General features: G+C 45.9%; 1 protein-coding gene across 4 annotated transcripts in view; it reads right to left on the bottom strand.

The window, feature by feature from the left end:
- CELSR1 (cadherin EGF LAG seven-pass G-type receptor 1) overlaps positions 1-19,919 on the bottom strand; it is a 220,635-nt gene that overhangs the window by 15,239 nt on the left and 185,477 nt on the right. For all 4 annotated transcript variants that reach the window (XM_073573501.1, XM_073573504.1, XM_073573502.1 and 1 more), the window contains exons 21-28: positions 14,730-14,919; positions 14,188-14,355; positions 13,741-13,867; positions 12,384-12,584; positions 10,339-10,513; positions 1,684-1,796; positions 840-919; positions 627-753 (exon numbers count right to left, since the gene is read on the bottom strand). In XM_073573501.1, the coding sequence (XP_073429602.1) occupies positions 627-753; positions 840-919; positions 1,684-1,796; positions 10,339-10,513; positions 12,384-12,584; positions 13,741-13,867; positions 14,188-14,355; positions 14,730-14,919 (1,181 nt within the window). The remainder of the gene's footprint in view (positions 1-626; positions 754-839; positions 920-1,683; positions 1,797-10,338; positions 10,514-12,383; positions 12,585-13,740; positions 13,868-14,187; positions 14,356-14,729; positions 14,920-19,919) is intronic.

Genomic DNA, 19,919 nt, shown 5'->3' with positions numbered 1-19,919 from the left:
TTAACTCTCAACTCACAGGTAAAATCTTATATTTGGTGAAGACAGATTTTCCTATTACTGAGAGAGAAGATGACAGTTAGTGTCTTTAAATTCCATGCAGAAAGGAAAGAGCTAGGTGCAGACACACACATTTTGCAGCAAGTTCTGAAATGACAGTACAATTCTCCAGAAAACTTTATGAACGCCAATTGTCAACCTCTTATCTCAATAATGTAACAATGTGTCTTCACGGAATACAGACTTTACCAGTGAATTGTGAATTTTGAGAAAGTAAAATCCATCCAGGTGAAGAAGGAAGCACATTTCTCCAATAAGATATATTGCAAAGTTTCTTATTTTCACGTGTTCTATTGATTTGATAAATTTCAATGGCGGTTTCTCTCAAAAGACATGCAGATGGCAGCTTTGAATGAACCAAAGGAATTACTTTCATCATTGAAAATCTAATCTAAAGGACCAAAAAGAAAGATCGAAAGGATGTCTAGTATCTATTACTAAGAAATGTTAAATGCGGACAGCTGTGTACTAGTCCTCGGCAAGTACCTCCACCAGAGGTCGGTCGCATGGTATTAGAAAAGAATGGGTCATTTTTAAGACCTGAGAAATAATAAATGTCAGCATGTTACCTGCATACAGCTGAAAATGGCAAAGAGGTAGTGAAAAGTCATCACATCGCTGTTCACAGCCATCAGCCCCAGTAGCCATGTGGCACTGACCAGAAGCAGCAGGAGGAAAGCTGTCCTCAGTGTTGATCTAGAAACATGAATTTCTTCATTAGCATGTGTGTTACTTCTGTGGACGCCATGTTCAACGGCATAGATAAAATCCTCTACACTTACAGGACTCCAGCTTTCTCAAATACCCGTTGTCTCCGTCCACAAGATGTCTTCACGGCTAGTACGAAGATGACTGTATTAATCTGTAGGCAAAACATCATGGAAACCGTTATAGCACGCTTATTATTCCTATCACAGGATAACGCTCCTTCACTCATCTTCCGGAGATTGCCGTTCTCTACTGACTTATTCCACAGCCATCAAATGATTACTGGTAGCTCAGTCCTTCATGGCAGCCAGGCTTCACTGCACCCTGGCATCTCTTGTGCCTAATAGGTCTCAAGTGATGCTAGGACCTTGCGGGGTCTAGTAAGCACCAGAGGCAGCCAGGAGGCCGTGCCGAGGATGCCGAGTGCACACGTGAAGACCAGCTGCCACAAAGGACCGGATTAGACCGCAGACCCGGGGAACAAGAACTGAATTGCTCATCTAGAACTAGTAGGTGCAGTCTACTTCCCGAGAAATATACAAAATATATGAAAAAGATGTCCTGGCAATAAAAACAAACAACTAAATCTTTATTAATTTGATTGTAGAGCCATTATATTGCACAGCACATCACAGACATTATCATCACTGTCCCTGATGGGGCTTACAACACAAACTCCCTATCACTATGTCTTTGGAGTGTGGGAAGAAACAGTAGAACCCGAAGGAAACCCACGCAAACATGGGGAGACCATACAGACTCCTTGCAGATGTTGTCCTGGGTGGGATTTGACTCCAGGACCCCAGTGCTGCAAGGCTGCAGTGCTAACTACTGAGCCAATCTTTGTGATATGATGGTTCCAATGACAAGGGCAAAAACTCAACTAAAACTAAACCTATGCCCTCTGAACATACTTACGGCAACCACAAAAGCGATGGGGCCAGCGAAACTCCAGATTAGGGTGTCATGTACTGAGAGCCAGCAGAAGTCAGGGTTTCCATAACCTTGTGGATCCAGGCCAACAGCAAGTCCTGATAAGTAAAACATAAAAAATATGAGTTCTACCATGGGAAGACTAGAACAATTATATCCATGGGGATAATGAGAGCATTTAAGAATAAAGAGATTCATTACGACAATGGTGAAGACATTTATTCAGCTTTACACAAAGGAAACTACAAGAAGGAAATTATAGCAAAGCGAAGAAAATAGCAATTATATACTCGTGTATAAGCCGAGATTTTCAGCCCATTTTTTTGGGCTGAAAGTCCCCTTCTCAGATTATACACGAGTCATATACCGGGGGATCGGCGGGGAGGGGGAGCGGGTGTGTCAGAGATCATACTCACCCTCTGCAGCCCCCCTGCTTGCTCCATGTTCTCGGCACTGCTCTTCCTTCCTGCTTCAGCGGTCACGTGGTACCGCTCATTAAACTCATGAATATGCACATATTTAATGAGCGGTACCATGTGACCGCTGAAGCAGGAAGAGAGCAGCACGCCGAGAGCATGGAAGAAGCAGGGGCTGCGCTGCAGAGACAAGCGCCATGACGGGGGTGAGTATGAACAGGGGGGAGGCATATGCACTTGTCCCTACGCGTCGCTCTGCTGTCTTGCGTCCTCTGCAGTGACATTCAGGTCAGAGGGCGTGCCCTCTGCCTGCAGTCACTGCAGAGCCCGCAACGCAGATGAGCAGGGGGCAGCGATGGTGGTGAGTATAGTTTTTTTTTTTTGTAACGGAGGCAGCGGCAGCAGCAATATGATGGGGCCACTCACTGTGCACATACATAACTGGGGCCACTCACTGTGCACATAAGTGGCGTAGCGTGGGGGGGGCGGGGGGGGCGGTCCGCCCCAGGCGGCACGTGTGTGGGGGCGGCGCGGCAGCAGAAGCAATTCCTCTCCTCTGTGGGAGAAGCGCGGAGCCTGGACTCTCTCACTGACTGTACATTTCGGCCTGCGGGGCTGTGCAGTGAGGCCGTGAGGGGGTAATGTAATGCAGCCTCTTCCCACCCTTCCTCCATCCTTCTCCTCCGCCTATCGGGAGTCTCTGTACCCCTGCTACCTAGCAGCTTCTCCCTCCTCTCCACCTGGACCCTCAGTGAGCAGCGCTGCGCTGGGCAGAGGCAGTGCTGACGTCAGCCCCGCTGCACTGGAGGACTGTCATGGTGGGATGGTCGCGACTGCCAGGAATGTGATGCACACAAGGAGCCATGTTAGGAAGAGCCAAGCAGTGAGCTGGTGAGTGCGGGGCTGGGGTAAGGTGGTCTGCGGCTGCCCCCGACGGCCCTGTGTGCAGGCAGCTGTCATCCTCATCACAGGCTGCGCTGGGTGTGTGTCTGCCTCCATTGTGTGCAGTTATGTGCCACCAACACCGCTGCCTGTGTCTCACCATGTGCAGCAGCGAAAGGATCTGTGCATGCAGCCACACTGTGTGTGTGTGTATGTACACTTATGTGTGTGTGTGTATGTACACCTATGTGTGTGTGTGTGTATGTACACCTGTGTGTGTGTGTGTATGTACACCTGTGTGTGTGTGTGTATGTACACCTGTGTGTGTGTGTGTATGTACACCTGTGTGTGTGTGTGTGTGTGTGTATGTACACCTGTGTGTGTGTGTATGTACACCTATGTGTGTGTGTGTATGTACACCTATGTGTGTGTGTGTGTGTGTGTGTGTGTATGTACACCTGTGTGTGTGTGTATGTCTGTGTGTGTATGTATCCACATGTGTTAGTATCCACCTGTGTGTGTATCCACCTGTGTGTGTATCCACCTGTGTGTATCCACCTATGTGTGTGTCTGTGTGTGTGTGTGTACACCTGTGTGTGTGTATCCACCTATGTGTGTGTACACCTGTATTTGTGTATGCCTGTGTGTGTGTGTACGCCTGTGTGTGTGTCTGTGTATATACACCTATGTGTGTGTGTATGCCTGTGTTTGTGTATGCCTGTGTGTGTGTGTGTGTGTATACACCTGTGTGTGTGTGTGTGTGTACGCCCGTGTGTGTGTATCCACCTATGTGTGTGTATGTACACCTATGTGTGTGTGTGTACACCTGTTTGTGTGTATCCACCTATGTGTGTGTGTGTACACCTATGTGTGTGTGTGTACACCTGTTTGTGTGTATCCACCTATGTGTGTGTGTATGTACACCTATGTGTGTGTATCCACCTATGTGTGTGTATGTATACACCTGTGTGTGTGTACGCCTGTGTGTGTATCCACCTATGTGTGTGTACACCTGTGTTTGTGTATGCCTGTGTGTGTGTGTCTGTATACACCTGTGTGTGTGTGTGTCTGTGTGTGTGTATATACACCTATGTGTGTGTGTGTACGCCTGTGTGTGTGTCTGTGTCTGTGTGTGTGTGTGTGTATACACCTGTGTGTGTGTACGCCTGTGTGTGTGTGTCTGTGTATATACACATATGTGTGTGTGTATGCCTGTGTTTGTGTATGCCTGTGTTTGTGTATGCCTGTGTGTGTGTATACACCTGTGTGTGTATATACACCTATGAGTGTGTGTATGCCTGTGTGTGTGTATGCCTGTGTGTGTGTGTCTGTGTGTGTGTGTATACACGTGTGTGTGTGTATACACCTGTGTGTGTGTGTGTGTGTATATACACCTATGTGTGTGTGTATGCCTGTGTGTGTGTGTCTGTGTGTGTGTACACACCTGTGTGTGTACACTCTGCGCATGTGTCAGCACAGCAGCAGCTCTGCTTTCCTAGGTTTTCTGTCCCGTCCTGGCACCGTAGCAGCTGCAGAGGCTCCGCCCTATTGATGCTCCCGGGAGGAGGAAAGAATATGGCGGTGCTGCTGCCCCGGCTGGGAGCGAGAGGAAAAGGGTAGGACAGTACTGCACGGGGTGAGGTGGGATACTGGGGAGCATGGTATGGAGGTGATTTGTGGGAGAGGCTGCTGGGTGCACCGCGGCCATTACCGGAGAATGCACCACCAACATCTGTACGGGAGAAGCCACAGACAGCTGTCACATGCCACATAGACATCACACCACAGGTGTCCTAATACAATAATCATCCCCCATATAAGTGTTCTCGTACATCCCCCCATATATACGTGTCCTCGTACATCCCCCTATACGTGTCCTCGTACATCCCCCCCATATATACGTGTCCTCGTACATCCCCCATATCCATATATACGTGTCCTCGTACATCTCCCCCTATACGTGTCCTCGTACATCCCCCCATATACGTGTCCTCGTACATCTCCTCCCCATATATTTTCTGTTTTTTTCTGTCACATTATTAAAAATTATTATTAAAAAAAGCCATTAGGTCTTCATCCAGCATCATCAAGCTAATACATACATATATATATAGAGAGAGAACTGCAAGAAGATGAAAGTCTAGAAATGTAGAAATAATAACAGCAGAGTTAGTAGCAGACTAAAAATTAGATCTTTGAGTGTAGTGTGGGCTCTCCTGATGCTTCCGGATTATCATCGACCAAAGGGGCGGCAAATTTTTCGACCGCCCCGGGCGCCACAAACAGTTGCTACGCCACTGACTGGGGCCACTCACTGTGCAAATAACTGGGGCCACTCACTGTGCACATAACTGGGGCCACTCACTGTGCAAATAACTGGGGCCACTCACTGTGCACATACATAACTGGGGCCACTCACTGTGCACATAACTGGGGCCACTCACTGTGCAAATAACTGGGGCCACTCACTGTGTACATAACTGGGGCCACTCACTGTGCACATAACTGGGGCCACTCACTGTGCAAATAACTGGGGCCACTCACTGTGCAAATAACTGGGGCCACTCACTGTGCACATACATAACTGGGGCCACTCACTGTGCACATAACTGGGGCCACTCACTGTGTACATAACTGGGGCCACTCACTGTGCAGCATAACTGGGGCCACTCACTGTGCAGCATAACTGGGGCCACTCATTGTGCAGATAACTGGGGCCACTCACTGTGCAGATAACTGGGGCCACACACTGTGCAGATAACTGGGGCCACTCACTGTGCAGCATAACTGGGGCCACACACTGTGCAGATAACTGGGGCCACTCACTGTGCAGATAACTGGGGCCACTCACTGTGCAGATAACTGGGGCCACACACTGTGCAGATAACTGGGGCCACTCACTGTGCAGATAACTGGGGCCACACACTGTGCAGATAACTGGGGCCACACACTGTGCAGATAACTGGGGCCACTCACTGTGCAGATAACTGGGGCCACACACTGTGCAGATAACTGGGGCCACACACTGTGCAGATAACTGGGGCCACACACTGTGCAGATAACTGGGGCCACACACTGTGCAGATAACTGGGGCCACACACTGTGCAGATAACTGGGGCCACACACTGTGCAGATAACTGGGGCCACTCACTGTGTACATAACTGGGGCCACTCACTGTGCAAATAACTGGGGCCACTCACTGTGCAAATAACTGGGGCCACTCACTGTGCACATACATAACTGGGGCCACTCACTGTGCACATAACTGGGGCCACTCACTGTGTACATAACTGGGGCCACTCACTGTGCAGCATAACTGGGGCCACTCACTGTGCAGCATAACTGGGGCCACTCATTGTGCAGATAACTGGGGCCACTCACTGTGCAGATAACTGGGGCCACACACTGTGCAGATAACTGGGGCCACTCACTGTGCAGCATAACTGGGGCCACACACTGTGCAGATAACTGGGGCCACTCACTGTGCAGATAACTGGGGCCACTCACTGTGCAGATAACTGGGGCCACACACTGTGCAGATAACTGGGGCCACTCACTGTGCAGATAACTGGGGCCACACACTGTGCAGATAACTGGGGCCACACACTGTGCAGATAACTGGGGCCACTCACTGTGCAGATAACTGGGGCCACACACTGTGCAGATAACTGGGGCCACACACTGTGCAGATAACTGGGGCCACACACTGTGCAGATAACTGGGGCCACACACTGTGCAGATAACTGGGGCCACACACTGTGCAGATAACTGGGGCCACACACTGTGCAGATAACTGGGGCCACACACTGTGCAGATAACTGGGGCCACTCACTGTGCAGATAACTGGGGCCACACACTGTGCAGATAACTGGGGCCACTCACTGTGCAGATAACTGGGGCCACTCACTGTGCAGATAACTGGGGCCACTCACTGTGCAGATAACTGGGGCCACACACTGTGCAGATAACTGGGGCCACTCACTGTGCAGATAACTGGGGCCACACACTGTGCAGATAACTGGGGCCACACACTGTGCAGATAACTGGGGCCACAAACTGTGCAGATAACTGGGGCCACACACTGTGCAGATAACTGGGGCCACACACTGTGCAGATAACTGGGGCCACACACTGTGCAGATAACTGGGGCCACACACTGTGCAGATAACTGGGGCCACACACTGTGCAGATAACTGGGGCCACACACTGTGCAGATAACTGGGGCCACACACTGTGCAGATAACTGGGGCCACACACTGTGCAGATAACTGGGGCCACACACTGTGCAGATAACTGGGGCCAATCACTGTGCAGATAACTGGGGCCACTCACTGTGCAGATAACTGGGGCCACTCACTGTGCAGTATTATCTGGGGCCACTCACTGTGCAGTATTATCTGGGGCCACACACTGTGCAGATAACTGGGGCCACTCACTGTGCAGATAACTGGGGCCACACACTGTGCAGTATTATCTGGGGCCACTCACTGTGCAGTATTATCTGGGGCCACACACTGTGCAGATAACTGGGGCCACTCACTGTGCAGATAACTGGGGCCACTCACTGTGCAGTATTATCTGGGGCCACTCACTGTGCAGTATTATCTGGGGCCACACACTGTGCAGATAACTGGGGCCACTCACTGTGCAGATAACTGGGGCCACACACTGTGCAGATAACTGGGGCCACTCACTGTGCAGATAACTGGGGCTACTCACTGTGCAGATAACTGGGGCCACTCACTGTGCAGATAACTGGGGCCACACACTGTGCAGATAACTGGGGCCACACACTGTGCAGATAACTGGGGCCACTCACTGTGCAGTATTATCTGGGGCCACTCACTGTACGCCCTCGGCTTATACGCGAGTCAATAAGTTTTCCCAGTTTTTTGTGACAAAATTAGGGGGGGGTCGGCTTATACACGAATATATACGGTATATAAGACTTATAATAAATGGGGTCGTGGAAAATATAAAATATGTATGCCTATTGAATTATCCTATCCACTGTTCATCTATAGAATATTTCAATTTTTTCAAATTCCTCCCATTACTCTCTTTGTGCTTTATTGTAGTATTGCGTGCAAAACTGGTTACAAATACTACAACAAATGAAGCACTGCAGAAAAGACGTAAAAGCTCCAACAACACTACCCTGGGCCCCGGTGATGGGCAAACATTCCTGTAGGTTATACGGATTCTACCCCGGGGCACTCTTAGGACAAAGATGATTGGATTTTTCAACACTGCAGTTCTCTATCACTCAGCAGCTTACAGAACTGTACAAATCCTAAGTCAATGTTCCCAGCCACTGAACCAATATATAAGGCACTTTCATAAGCAACAGATGAAACCGTACATATATTCCCCAGCACGCTGACATGCAATATTACCAATGTACACATACCAAAGGATGGAGTCCTGCCAGCCTGGTCAAGGAGGTAATGTACATAAATGGAGAACTACGGCAATAAGCCCAGCAACTCGGACATTAGAGACCTCATGGGTGAAGTAATATGTAGAACATTGGGTAGTTGTCCTGATCAAAGGTCCAAACATTAAACACTGCAGCATGTGTAAGGCAATAAACCTGAGATAATGGCTGATATCCCATAACTGACCACATAGTAGTAGTGCATGTGACCAGAGCATGGACGGCAACATACCTGTGATAATGGCTGGTATCCCATAACCGATCACATAGTACAAGTGCATGTGACCAGAGCATGGATGGAGACATACCTGTGATAATGGTTGGTATCCCATAACCGATCACATAGTACAAGTGCATGTGACCGATGCATGGATGGAGACATACCTGTGATAATGGCTGGTATCCCATAACCGATCACATAGTACAAGTGCATGTGACCGATGCATGGATGGAGACATACCTGTGATAATGGCTGGTATCCCATAACCGATCACATAGTACAAGTGCATGTGACCGATGCATGGATGGAGACATACCTGTGATAATGGTTGGTATCCCATAACCAATCACATAGTACAAGTGCATGTGACCGATGCATGGATGGAGACATACCTGTGATAATGGCTGATATCCCATAACTGACCACATAGTAGTAGTGCATGTGACCAGAGCATGGACGGCAACATACCTGTGATAATGGCTGGTATCCCATAACCGATCACATAGTACAAGTGCATGTGACCAGAGCATGGATGGAGACATACCTGTGATAATGGTTGGTATCCCATAACCGATCACATAGTACAAGTGCATGTGACCGATGCATGGATGGAGACATACCTGTGATAATGGCTGGTATCCCATAACCGATCACATAGTACAAGTGCATGTGACCGATGCATGGATGGAGACATACCTGTGATAATGGCTGGTATCCCATAACCGATCACATAGTACAAGTGCATGTGACCGATGCATGGATGGAGACATACCTGTGATAATGGTTGGTATCCCATAACCAATCACATAGTACAAGTGCATGTGACCGATGCATGGATGGAGACATACCTGTGATAATGGCTGATATCCCATAACTGACCACATAGTAGTAGTGCATGTGACCAGAGCATGGACGGCAACATACCTGTGATAATGGCTGGTATCCCATAACCGATCACATAGTACAAGTGCATGTGACCAGAGCATGGATGGAGACATACCTGTGATAATGGCTGGTATCCCATAACCAATCACATAGTACAAGTGCATGTGACCGATGCATGGATGGAGACCTACCTGTGATAATGGCTGGTATCCCATAACCGATCACATAGTACAAGTGCATGTGACCAGAGCATGGATGGAGACATACCTGTGATAATGGTTGGTATCCCATAACCAATCACATAGTACAAGTGCATGTGACCGATGCATGGATGGAGACATACCTGTGATAATGGTTGGTATCCCATAACCAATCACATAGTACAAGTGCATGTGACCGATGCATGGATGGAGACATACCTGTGATAATGGTTGGTATCCCATAACCAATCACATAGTACAAGTGCATGTGACCGATGCATGGATGGAGACATACCTGTGATAATGGTTGGTATCCCATAACCAATCACATAGTACAAGTGCATGTGACCGATGCATGGATGGAGACATACCTGTGATAATGGTTGGTATCCCATAACCAATCACATAGTACAAGTGCATGTGACCGATGCATGGATGGAGACATACCTGTGATAATGGTTGGTATCCCATAACCAATCACATAGTACAAGTGCATGTGACCGATGCATGGATGGCAACATACCTGTGATAATGGCTGGTATCCCATAACCGATCACATAGTAGAAGTACAAGTGACCGATGCATGGATGGCAACATACCTGTGATAATGGCTGGTATCCCATAACCGACAACATAGTAAAAGCGCATGTGACCGGTGTCAATGTTCCGCACTTCCGTCAGCATGCGATAAATGTGAAGTCCTTCGACAAACATCCAGGCAAAAGTGCTCATGTAGAAGTAATGCAGAAGGATGGCAATCACGGTACACACAAACTAGAAACAAACAAAAAAAAGGAATGTAACTTCCCAATGTGAATCACATTGAACATTTAGGTTATTGAGCACAATGCAATGGCCATTGGTCTCTGTGGGGCAAGCGGTGGAAGGGTCACCTTTATCACATAGTATGTTTCTGCTAGGGTATGTGTACATGGCATCATGTAGACACCAGCGTGGCGGCTCCTACGCCAGCATGTTTTGCTATGTATACATATTGCATTTTTATGTATCAAACGTGGCGGCAGAGAAGCCACTCAAAGAATGAACATGCCACTTCTTTTTACCTTTTCAGACCTTTTGAACCCTGAAATGGTTTAAAGCCATGCCATAAGATGGACCATGTGCATAGCAATGTGCTTTTGACATTGCTGCGAACTATATCCATTTTATGGGTCTCTTGTGGCACTTTTTAAGATGGCATCTTTTTCTGGCAGAACCTATGTGCACAAACAGTTATTCTTCTTTAGGCTACTTTCACACATCAGTTTTTTGCCGTCAGGCAGGATCCGGCTATTTTTAGAAAAACCGGATCCGGTGTAAATTTTGGAGAACTGTAGAAACGGATCCGTTTTTCTGCCGGATCCGTCTAGCAGGTTATATCTGTTTTCTGGGGGCTGGCCAATTGGATCTGAGCATGGGCAGACTTAAAAAAAACGGATCCGGTGGCTGGATCCGTCTTTTTCTGGATCCGGTGCATTCCGGCGCCCGTAGACTTTCATTGTGGCAAAAAGCCGGAAGCGTCGGATCCGGCGCTTCCGGCTTTTTCGCCGGAGACAAAAAACGTTACAGTAGCCGTTTTTTCCAGACGCCGGAATGAGACAAATAGCCGGATACGGCAAAAAATGGACGAATCGCAATGCCATCCGCCGCTAATACAAGTCAATGGGGAAAAACCGGATCCGGCATTGCATTTCGTCGGATCCGGTTTTACAAAAAAAAGCCGGATCTCGCCTGATGGCGCAAAACGGATGTGTGAAAGAGGCCTTAGGTCTCCTGTAAATTCTGCTGATCATACTGGTTTGTTTGAACATGTACTGTATCTGATCTGATATCACTGTACTTTATTGCAAAACTTGGAAAAAAAAACCTAATTAAAAAAATATCTACGGTTTATACACTCCCAAACTACACCTTATATATTTTGGCTTACATGCACTGTCACTTTTCTCATGTTAGATACAGTCATCAGTTGTTCCTAGTAACAGGACCCAAACTGCAAGTATTAAACCTGTGACTACAAGGTACACCAGCATAAGACACGGGGAGGATTGGCTTCTCTCCAGCATTAATATTTGCACACTACAATGCTATAGAAAGTCTGCTTTTCCACTAATTCTGCATCCAGGACCTTAAATGATGATGATGCCTTTGCTGGTAAACTTACAAAGAAAACCCGATATGGAGCAATAAGGACATTAATCACCCAAGACCTTTTGTAAGGGGTTTCTGGCCGCTCCCAGAAACAGTATTATTTGCTAAGAGAAAGGCCATAAATCAGGATGTGAGCCAAGCAGTCATGAATTATTTCAGCTCCAGCATTCCTGCCCTGTCTTAGGTTTACCAGTGCATGACGTGTCAGGCTGCAGATCAAGTGCGGGATGATTAATCTGGTACCACAATGCCAGGGATGCCTGATGGTACCAGTGCCAGATGTGAGAAACATCTTGTGAAATAGCGCACACTGGCTGAGGCAAGGGAAGAAGCCGGTAATGTAGGATTCTACACATTCACCGTACAAACCGGAGATACATCGACAATCAACTGGGCCATTTACACAACTCCCCAGTCAGCGATCCAGACAGATGTCATACACCGTCACATACTGGCACCATAACGCGACTTACATGGAGAGACTCTCACTTACTGGATTTTCAGTCTGGTTGATGCCAATGAGAAAGACTAGCTCAGAAAAGAAGAGGGCGGCCACTAGGTTTTTGTGGATATTGTGGATGTTGGATCGTAATGTTCTGATGATCACAAGTAAGATGAACGTCAGCAGCAAGGCCGCCAGCGAGACAGACACAGACGTGTATGTGATGATCTTCAGAGGAAGCACCTCCCCGTTCTGTTATGGAGACAATGCACAGGTCAATGTGTGTGATCATGGGGCAGACAAAGACGGACATAGTAAAACTGAAAGAGACGTTTTGTGCTACCAGATGGTCCCAATTCATTTAAAATGGAATAGTGAAATCTTGGAGCAGTCCCAAAATATATGGAGGTGCATGCCACTATTATCAACAGTTGGGGCTTTTATCCTAAGTCATGTGACAAGGCTCATTAGAGGGTCAATAGTGACTTTTAGGATTGCTACTTCCCATAGGAGGAACTAGAGTTCTAGTCCTCTTCCTCCCTGAATAGATAAAATACATGCAATAGGAAGGAGTGGAAGGGCGGCACTCACCAATTTGGGAAAAAAAAAATGTTCTATATTTCAGAACTTAAATCATGGTTACTTACGTAATCAGTACAACAGGTGGCGATAACAGACGGTGGCCGTTTTATGCACCTGCATGGCCATTAGAAGGGTACAGAAACACAAAATGGAAGTCACCTGTTTTCACCACTGATGTGAAATAAAGGACTGTGTTTTAGCATATTGGTGAGTGCCGCACTTCCACTCCCTCCTATTGCACACAAGATATACATGGCATGGGTCCCGCACAGATCCATATCACTGGGGTGTGAACGCAGCTTCAGACTTTCTCAGCTATAACAGATTAATACTCATCCACTTCCCTAAGCTTCCCAGACACCCAGCGCATTAGACATACCTGCTCTTCAGAACTAATCTGATAATCTGACCACTCTTTATATGACAGATGTGCCACTTAGTAAATGTCATCACCTCAACCCAGATTTAAAAATATTGCTTTATTGGCCCCATCCTTTCCTTTTCTTGATTTCCTCCCTGCATATTTGCTTAAGACAGACATCTTCTCGACATTTGGACTTCAGTGATACCTGATGATCTCTTTTTCCAATGGAAATTCAGTTTGAACATTCAGTTATTATTTCTTACTATTTAGCAGCAAATGCTGCATCCAAGATTTCCTACTAATCATTTGTGCCCCTAAAGGGTAGTAGCTGGTTCATGAAATATCCATGCACCTTGATTGACATTTACACTGCCTAGTCCAGCCTGGCATGTTTGGTACGACGCAGTGAGTATGCTCCACTGTTTGCTATATTCTGCTGTAGAATAAGTAACTGGGACTTACTTCTCGCTTTGAAATGTCCATCAGCACAGCAAAACTGGTCATATGGTTACACTGGCACGTGAGGTGGCTTTTATTTCTGAAGACCAGATCGCAGCCTTTGGAGGACCACCCTCCTGCACCACCAGTTCTGTTTCGGAAAAAAAAATAGTTTTCTAAATTCCCCATGGAAATGGATGTGTGAGCTCATCAGTGATTTGAGCCTGCGAATAACATATACTTAAAGGGAATCTGTCACCGGGTTTATGCTATCCCATCTGAGAGCAGCATGATTTAGGGGTAGACGCCGTGCGTCCAGTGAGCTATCACTTAGTGATTTTACTAACTGCAGCAAGCATCCCAGTAAGTGACACATCACTGGAATCAGGGCTTCTGTCTCTACATTCTGCTGCTCTCATATTAGATGGCAAAAACACGGTGACAGATTCCAATCAAGAAAGAGATACTTACATAATGGAGTGGTTCCAAAATACACACACCGGTTTGGTCCTCTCCTCAGTCTCCAACATTGTATATTCTAGCATTATTGGCTTGTCTAGTTGAGATGGTAATGGTTCCCCTTCGTTGTGCACAGATGCACTTACAATTGGTGTGTTAATAATTGGTCGGTTAGGAACTCTGGGATGTAAAGAGAAAAGTGTCCAATGATTACAATTTATACCGATAATATGCAAAACTGCTAACATCAAAATTCAGGGGGAAAAATAGGAGTTACAGGAAGGCACCTAATCTTATAGACTGATGATTATGGTATTTCTCTTAGGTGAGTATGGTGTCACTGAGCTTCCTTCGTCAGCCCATGTGGGTCGTACGTACCGGTCTATGGTCACCTATTCCTAGCTCTTCCTTTCATTTGATTCTTCCTTTTTGATCTTACAGGTAATATATTACACTATAATATCACCCAAAAGTAGACTTTCGTGACAAGAATACAAGACACAAGAATATGACAGAGGATGGATAGAGATTTTGCCGGGTCATTGTAAAATTACCTTAAGCTCCTGCGGTCAGGGTCATAGGTTTCGGGTAAGAGCTGCCCCAAAGAGCGATACACTATCACCATAGCTATAGCATACTGATTTGATGGATCTGGTTGCCTCTTTTTCCGTTTAGAGAGATGGGAGTCATATTCCTCATCACTGCCAGGATATATCTGGTTGGAAGGCTTGACAGTGGGCAGATCTACACCGAAAAACAAATAGTTGTAATGTAATAATGTGAGTAATCACAATGTCATTAAAGAAGTGTTAAAACTTTTATTTCAGACTGTATGCAGTGGTAAAACATTGGATGGATGGTACAGAACAATAAAGATCCACAAAGAAATCTTTAAATTGGTAATAAAATGTTTGATTACAGCGAGGTCATCTATAAATATACCGCTATACAGCGTAATTCTCTGACAGTTCTGGACAGTCACAGAAAGAGTGGACATTTATTAGTTTCCAAGCAGTCCTATATCATCCCCTTACTGGTGTAGAGAAAGGTGCTCTCTAGTGATGAGCGAGTGTGCTTGGATAAGGTGTTTTCTGACCATGCTCCTGTCCTAATTGAGTGACTTTGATATGTTCGAAAAAAATGCTTGAGTCGCCGTGGATGCATGTCTCGCTGCTGTTCGACAGCCGGAACACATGCATGGATTGACTAACAAACAGGAGAGCCCTCCATGTGTTGGGGCTGTCAAACAGCAGCGCCGATTCAAGCATATTTTTCGAGCATTCAGAAATTCTCGATTAGAACACGAGTGTGCTTGGATATTACCAGAGCACGCTCGCTCATCACTAGTGCTCTCACCACAGAAATCCGAGCACTCGATCACTATTATTATTTATTTTTGAAGCATCATTAATTCCATGGTGCTGAACATGTCAAAAGGGTTAACAAATATACATAAAATGCAGTAAACTAAATGAAAACCTAGAATAAAAACAAAATGAGCCAATGTCCTTTAGTATAAATAGTAATAGTAGATGTAACTAACATAGGGTACTTAGTTGGCATTATTTTGATCAAAAGAGCCATCCCACCGTGACAAGGTGGACCCAATCAGGATGGACCCCAACTCTTGAAGTTCACCTCACTAAGTGTCACTAAGTGTCTAGCCTGATGAAGAGACCTGAGTAGTCTGGAAAGCTTGCAATGTGTTACCATCTTTTCAGTTAGCCATTAAAAGGTATCAACCACTGAGGACTCTCAATTCTGAATATTTTATTAAGTGTCAGAAGACCTCAAAAGAGATGGGAGCAGAGCAGGATCCATAAAAATAAGTGACATACTCGTGTAGAGGGGGAGGACACTTCACGAGCTTACAGGCTATTGGCGAAGGTGACAGTAGGTCGGGGGTTGGAGCACCTCTGGTGGCAGGGAGGTCTTCTGTAATGGTGTGCATGCCAATATACTAACAATAATTTCCATATAATTCATGCTGTCTCACACACCAGAACATGATGTACAACATGCACTATGTGTCAATCTGGAAAGGACAGCTAGGATTCCAGCTTAATCTGCTCACACTATGAAACCAAGTAATACAGAAAAAGGTTCCCGTATGCTGTACATCACGTATGGGCAAGGTGCTAGTCCACATTATGCATCCAGACTTCTTCAGTCCGTTTCCTTACAGACTGAGCCACGTTCATTTCCTCTCCGTAAGGATGAATGAGACTCGAAAGAAACTAGAGAGAGCTCACATATTAAAGTGTAACACATCAAGGGCAGATCAAAAGAAGTATGGTACTTTCTATCACATGTACTGTAATGTTTATCCCCCCACATCCCATGCAGTCGACATTTACTATGACTTCTACATTTCTGATGCAGTGATAAGTAATTTTAAGTGATTTATGGCACCGACAATCTTCTTCCTGAGCGAGTGTGAACGAGCTGAGTGTGACCTGAGCGTAAGTGCGAACTGTGGTAAGTGTGTGACTTGAAATTCAGTGACTTTAGATTCAGGGAGTTCTTACTGAATTGCTGTTATATTAATACTTTTTTTTTTTTTTTTAAATTCATTTTTGCTTATCATATTGTCTGGTGCAATCCCCATTAGGATGTGCTCCACTATAGCCAATGCCATCCAGTGCACGTCTTGCCGCATGTATGAAATCCTTGAACAGCCGGTCGAGGGTGCATACTGCTGTGCGAGATGTGAGCACGTTGTGCATTTGGAAGCCCAGATACTGGATCTAAATGTGCAGCTGGCAACACTGAGATCCATAGACAATATGGAAAAGAGTCTTCTGCTCACTGAGCAGACGCTCAACAGGATAGATGAGGGGGGATTCTAGGTTGGAGCTGCAGGACAATGAAGCAGCTAGCTGGGTGACAGTTAGAAGGCGGGGTAGAGGGAAGAGCACCAGGGAGGCTAGTCCTGATCTGGCACACCCCAATAAGTTTGCTAAGTTGGCAGATGAGGGGAGTGTTAGTGCAGGAGTAGCACTGCTGCAGCAAGACATGTCCTCTGAAAGCCGGAGGAGTGTCTTCTCCAGTAAGGGGGGAAATAGGAGAACAGGGCAGGCCAGACAGGTTCTGGTAGTGGGAGACTCAATTATTAGGGGAACAGATAGGACAATCTGTCACAAAGACAGGGATCGTCGAACGGTGTGCTGCCTACCTGGCGCTCGAGTCCGACACATCGCTGATCGGGTTGACAGATTACTGGGAGGGGCTGGTGAGGATCCAGCAGTCATGGTGCACATTGGCACAAATGACAAAGTTAGAGGTAGGTGGAAGGTCCTTAAAGATGATTTCAGGGAATTAGGCTGTAAGCTTAAAGCAAGGACCTCCAAGGTGGTATTTTCGGAAATACTTCCTGTACCACGTGCCACGCCAGAGAGGCAACGGGAGATTAGGGAGGTTAATAAGAGGCTCAGGAATTGGTGTAGGAAGGAGGGGTTTGGGTTCCTGCAGAACTGGGCCGACTTCTCAGTTGGCTACAGGTTCTACGCTAGGGACGGGCTGCACCTCAATGGGGAGGGTGCCGCTGTGCTGGGGGAGAAAATGGCTAGAAGGTTGGAGGAGTGTTTAAACTAGGGACGGGGGGGAGGGTATTCCTTTTATAGGAGGGGAAGACAGTGCAGATAGAGACCTGGGCACAAATAATGACATTGGGGGTGGAGGTGGCATGGGGGGTGGGGTTAGAACAGTTAATAATTTAAGAAAGAATAGAGGTACAGAGAGATACATAAAGTGCATGTATACTAATGCCAGAAGTCTCGCCAACAAAATGGAGGAATTGGAGTTAATGTTGTTGGAACATAATTATGACATGGTGGGGATATCTGAGACATGGCTGGACGAGAGCCATGACTGGGCGGTTAATTTACAGGGCTATAGTCTGTTCAGAAATGACCGTACAAATAAGCGAGGGGGAGGCGTGTGTTTATATGTAAAATCATCCTTAAAACCCATCCTTCGTGATAATATATATGAATCTAATGAAAATGTTGAGTCCCTGTGGGTAGAGATAAGGGGAGGGGGGAAAAATAATAAATTACTGATAGGGGTTTGTTATAAATTTCCAAAAATAATGGAAGCTACAGAGAATATCCTCATAAAGCAAATAGATGAAGCAGCGACTCAAGGAGAAGTCATTATTATGGGGGACTTCAACTACCCTGAAATACATTGGGGAACCGAAACCTGCAGTTCCAGCAAAGGTAATGGGTTTCTGACAACGATGAGAGACAATTACCTTTCACAACTGGTTCAGGACCCAACAAGAGGGGGGGCACTGCTAGACCTAATATTAACCAACAGGCCAGACCGCATATCAAATGTAAGGGTTGGGGGTCACTTGGGTAATAGTGATCACAAATTAATAAGTTTTCATGTATCCTTTAATAAGATGTGTAGTAGAGGGGTTACAAGGACACTAAACTTCAGGAAGGCAAATTTCCAACGGATGAGAGATGATCTTGGTGCAATTAACTGGGACGATATCCCGAGACATAAAAATACACAAAGAAAATGGGAGACGTTTATTAGCATCCTGAATAGGACCTGTGCACAATATATACCGTATGGGAATAAACATGCGAGAAATAGGAGGAAACCACTATGGCTAAATAGAGCTGTAAGGGGCGCAATAAGAGATAAAAATAAAGCATTTAGAGAATTAAAGCAAGTAGGTAGTGATGAGGCATTAAATAAATACAGAAGATTAAATAAATTCTGTAAAAAGCAAATCAAGACAGCAAAGATTGAGACAGAGAGACTCATTGCCAGAGAAAGTAAAAATAATCCCAAAATATTCTTTAACTACATAAATAGTAAGAAGCTAAAAAATGATAGTGTTGGTCCCCTTAAAAATAGTCTGGGTGAAATGGTGGATGAGGATGAGGAAAAAGCCAATATGCTAAATGACTTTTTTTCGACAGTATTTACACAAGAAAATCCCATGACGGATAACATGATCAGGGATAAAAATTCTCCATTAAATGTCACCTGCTTAACCCAGCAGGAAGTACGGCGGCGTCTACAAATCACTAAAATTGACAAATCCCTGGGCCCGGATGGGATACACCCCCGAGTACTGCAGGAATTAAGCACAGTCATAGATAGACCACTATTTTTAATCTTTAAAGATTCCATAATAACAGGGTCTGTACCACAGGACTGGCGTATAGCAAATGTGGTGCCAATATTCAAAAAGGGGACAAAAACTGAACTTGGAAATTATAGGCCAGTAAGTTTAACCTCAACTGTGGGTAAAATCCTGGAGGGTTTTCTAAGAGATACTATACTGGAGTATCTGAAGAAAAATAACCTCATGACCCAATATCAACATGGGTTTACAAGGGACCGTTCCTGTCAGACTAATCTGATAAGCTTTTATGAAGAGGTAAGTTCCGGACTGGACCAAGGGAATGCAGTGGACGTGGTGTACATGGACTTTTCAAAAGCTTTTGATACGGTGCCACACAAAAGGTTGATACATAAAATGAGAACAATGGGGATAGGGGAAAATATGTGTAGGTGGGTTAAGAGCTGGCTCAGGGATAGGAAACAAAGGGTGGTTATTAATGGAGCACACTCGGACTGGGTCACGGTTAGCAGTGGGGTACCACAGGGGTCAGTTTTGGGCCCGCTTCTTTTTAACATATAAATTAATGACCTTGTAGGGGGCATAGAGAGTAGAATTTCAATATTTGCAGATGACACTAAACTCTGCAGGGTAATTA

The sequence above is a fragment of the Dendrobates tinctorius genome, unplaced genomic scaffold (assembly GCF_039654945.1).
Source record: "Dendrobates tinctorius isolate UK_male_01 unplaced genomic scaffold, ASM3965494v1 ptg000035l, whole genome shotgun sequence".
In the NCBI taxonomy this organism is placed as follows: Eukaryota; Metazoa; Chordata; class Amphibia; order Anura; family Dendrobatidae; genus Dendrobates; species Dendrobates tinctorius.
The sequence above is the reverse complement of the archived record's forward strand: the minus strand, read 5'-3'. Positions and strand labels throughout refer to the sequence as shown.